A 3,732-nucleotide genomic window follows, 5' to 3' on the forward strand; every position below is an offset into this window, starting at 1 on the left:
TCTCGGCTGAGAGCCAGGACCTGGGGGAGAGTCCTGGTGAGCCCACCTCTGATTTCCTTCCAGGGACCCTCCCCAAACCCACCATCTGGGCTGAGCCAGGCTCTGTGGTCTCCTGGGGTAGCCCCGTGACCATCTGGTGTCAGGGTCCCCCCGGGGGCCCAGGAGTTCCATCTGGATAAAGAGGGAAACCCAGTTTCATGGGACAGACAGAAACCCCTGAGAGCCCGGGGACAAGCCAAGTTCTCCATCCAAAACATGGGACAGGACCACGCAGGGAGCTATCAGTGCTACTACAGAACCCGCACTGGCTGGTCAGAGCGCAGTGACCCCCTGCAGCTGGTGGTGACAGGTGAGGGACTCTCGGTGGCCTCGGGCTCTGCCCTCGGGAGGGGGTCTGCTCTCAGGGGCTGTCCCTCTCACAGCACAGCCCTGGGTGGGGGGAGGAGAGGGTGGGGGCCCCACGGAACCAGCTGCCTCCTTCTCTCCTAGGACCCTACATCAAACCCAGCCTCTCAGCCCTGCCGAGCCCTGTAGTGATGTCGGGAGGGAATGTGACCCTTCAGTGTGGCTCCCGTTGGGGATTTAACAGATTCCTTCTAACCAAGGAAGGAGAAGACGAGTCCTTTTGGGGCCTGGATGGACAGCGAACCCCCGACGGGCAGACCCAGGCCCTGTTCCCCGTGGGCCCCGTGACCCCCGGGCACAGGTGGACGTTCAGATGCTACAGCTTTTACAGGCACAGCCCCCGGGTGTGGTCAGCCCCCAGCGACCCCCTGGAGCTCCTGGTCTCAGGTGAGGAATCCCGTCCTGACCCCATACATTTGTGCAGACAAGACAACGTACTGGGGTCTCTGCTCCCAGGGGAGCCCCTGTGAGAGGGTGGGGAGAGGAGCGTGGGGCTCACAGGACAGACACAGAGACTGAGACACGGTGAGGCCTGGGGCCGGGCCGGGAGAGGGGGTCCACAGGGGAAGCGGTCCCTACAACCCAGCGCGTGTCTCTCCCCAAGGCTGTCTGGGAAGCCCTCCCTCCTGACCCCGCAGGGCCCTGTCGTCACCTCTGGACAGAACCTGACCCTCCAGTGTCGCTCTGACGTTGGCTACACCAGATTCGCTCTGTCCGAGGTGGGGGGACAGGACCTCCCCCAGCGCCCTGCCCAGAGGCCCCAGGGGGGGCTCTCTCAGGCCGACTTCCCCCTGGCCCGGTGGGCACCATCCACAGGGGCCAGTACAGATGCTACGGTGGACACGGCCTCTCCTCCAAGTGGTCGGCCCCCAGTGAGACCCTGGAGCTGCTGGTGGCAGGTGAGGAGCCAGCGGGTCAGTCGGGGACCAGACTCTGCACAGGCCCCACTGGGGAGCCCCAGGGATGATGCTGGGACCAGGGGGAGGGGTCCCGGGGAGGGACAGAGAGACAGGGGTTGGGGAGGGGAGAGACTCTGAGAAACAGAGACAGCGCTGAGGGGCCAGAGAGGCCCGCGGAGTCTCGCTCAGAACCAGGCCCGGCGCCCGCACCCCCTTCCTCTCTGCAGGACGGCTCAGAGACAGACCCTCCCTCTCGGTGCGGCCGGGCCCCACGGTGGCCCCCGGGGAGAATGTGACCCTGCTGTGTCAGTCAGGAGAGAGGACGGACACCTTCCTTCTGTCCAAGGAGGGGGCATCCCATCGCCCCCTGCGTCTGCGCTCCCAGGACCAAGACGGTCGGTACCAGGCCGAGTTCTCCTTGAGCCCTGTGACCTCAGCCCACGGGGGCACCTACAGGTGCTACGGCTCACTCAGCACAGACCCCTACCTGCTGTCACAGCCCAGTGAGCCCCTGGCGCTCGTGGTCGCAGGTGAGGCCCAGTCTGTCCGTCTCACTCAGCAGCTCGGGGCTCTGCCCTGGGAGCGCAGGGCGGTGGTGGAGGAGGGGGCGCTGAAGGAGGGGCCCCTGAAGGAGGGGCCTTGGAGCCCGCGCCCCGCCCCTTCCTCCCACACTGCCATCCCGGAGGGGCAGGTGGTCAGTGGGAGGGTCTCGGGGAGGCCACAGGGCCGTGCAGGGCAGAGGTGGGTGAGGTGGGGTCCTCCGGTCAGCCCAGTGTACGCCTTCCTGGGCTCATTCCCAGGACCCAGTCTCCCAGCCACAGACCCAGATCCGAACCTGGGGAGTCTCGGGGCTCTCTGCTCAGGGGAGACAGCCCACCCCAGGGCATTTTAACATTCTCTGAGAGGACAAGGCCCCTCAGATCGTCAAGGGGTGGCAGGGAGTCAGGCAGAGATGGCGCCAGAGCCACAGGCTGCAGGGGCCTGAGGCTGCTGGATGGGGTTCAGTCTGTGGAGAAGCAGGTCCGCCCCCACCACATCCTGCCCCCGGAGGCTGCAGGGATCTCTTCCTCCCGCGGGCAGATTCCAGCTGGCAGACACAGAGGGCTGAGCGAACGTCTGTAGGGGGAGGTGGATCCGTGGGAGCCACCGCTGGGTCCCACCCCGGGACCCCACAGACCACTGATCAGGGGCGGGGTCCCACCCCAGGACCCTGCAAACACCACTCAGGGGCGGGCCGCACCCTGGGACCCCACAGACCACCGCTCATAGGGGTCCACCCCGGGACCCCACAGACCACTGCTCAGGGGAGGGCTCCACCCCACCCTGTGCTGTCGGAGCTCCTTCAGCTCAGGGTCCTGACAGGAACGTCTGAGACAGTAAGATAGAGAGACCCCAGGAGTCTCCCGAGGAGGACACGGCCCACCCACAGCCTCCCTTCACGACACTCGGGCTCGGCTGATACCCTCCCCCAGCACCGCTGTCAGACCCGCGAGTGTGAACAAGGACAGCGTCCCTGTCAGGAGTTGGGCTCGGGGCTGCGTCTTCTCACGGGAGGCAGGTGCCCTGGGCACACACAGTGAGTAACGGGGCCGGCGCTGACCTGTGTGACCTGTGTGACCTGTGTGACCTCACCCCAGACTACACGGTGCAGAATGTCACCCGGATGGGCCTCGCGGCTTCGGTCCTGCTGCTCCTCGGGATCCTTCTCTGCCAGGCTTGGCACGACCACGGAGGAGCCGAGATGCAGCCCGGAGCTGAGCACCGGGACCCCGCACCGCCCAGAGCGCAGGAGCCCGGGACGTGAGCTTCTGGTGTAGGAGCTTCTGGATGAGCCTCTGACCCTGGGGGAGAGATGAGCCGCAGGGTGGGAGGAGGCCCAGGCGTCCCCAGGGGGCTCGGCCTCTGCTCACAGGGCCCCCTCCCTCCTGGGGAGGACACCCCGGCTCCCTGCTGCTCTCACCCCTGGCCCGAGGCACATCCCACATGGCAGGGGTGGGTCCTCACCCTGCATGCCCGCAGGCTCTGTCCACTCGCATGGAGGACGTGAGCCTCATTGTTCATGCCCGCCGTCTCTGGTGTGCGCAATGACCTCCATCTCTTCTCAGAAACAGAATGCTGTTAAAGTAACTGAATAAATGGGTTAAATGGGGCCCTGTTTGGAACAGTTGGATCCTAAACTCTTCCCTGAGCCCCCTCTGGACCCTGCATGCCCCTCCTCCTTGTCCGAGGACACCCGCTGTAGTCTCTCCAGAAACACTGTCAGTGTGAAGGGACACCCTGGCGTTTGAAGTGACCGTCAGGGCTACACTGGTAAATGAGCTCAGGAATATATCGTTTTGTAAAGAGCCCCGATATGGGGTTTCCCTGGTGGTGAAGAATCTGCCAGCCAATGCAAGGGACACGGGTTCAATCCGTGATCCTGAAGACC

The 3,732-nt window shown here is 65.0% G+C and overlaps 1 protein-coding gene across 1 annotated transcript; it reads left to right on the forward strand.

The window, feature by feature from the left end:
• The first annotated feature begins 240 nt into the window (after nt 1-240).
• On the forward strand, nt 241-3,453 carry LOC112445615 (leukocyte immunoglobulin-like receptor subfamily A member 6). Its single transcript, XM_024989107.2, has 5 exons — nt 241-349; nt 490-792; nt 1,125-1,319; nt 1,532-1,834; nt 2,942-3,453. The coding sequence occupies exons 1-5, from the start codon at nt 256-258 to the stop codon at nt 3,106-3,108; spliced, it is 1,062 nt and encodes a 353-aa protein (XP_024844875.1). The 5' UTR covers nt 241-255; the 3' UTR covers nt 3,109-3,453.
• Nucleotides 3,454-3,732: the final 279 nt, after the last annotated feature.

This window comes from Bos taurus, unplaced genomic scaffold (genome assembly GCF_002263795.3).
Source record: "Bos taurus isolate L1 Dominette 01449 registration number 42190680 breed Hereford unplaced genomic scaffold, ARS-UCD2.0 Leftover_ScbfJmS_2114, whole genome shotgun sequence".
Classification (NCBI taxonomy): Eukaryota; Metazoa; Chordata; class Mammalia; order Artiodactyla; family Bovidae; genus Bos; species Bos taurus.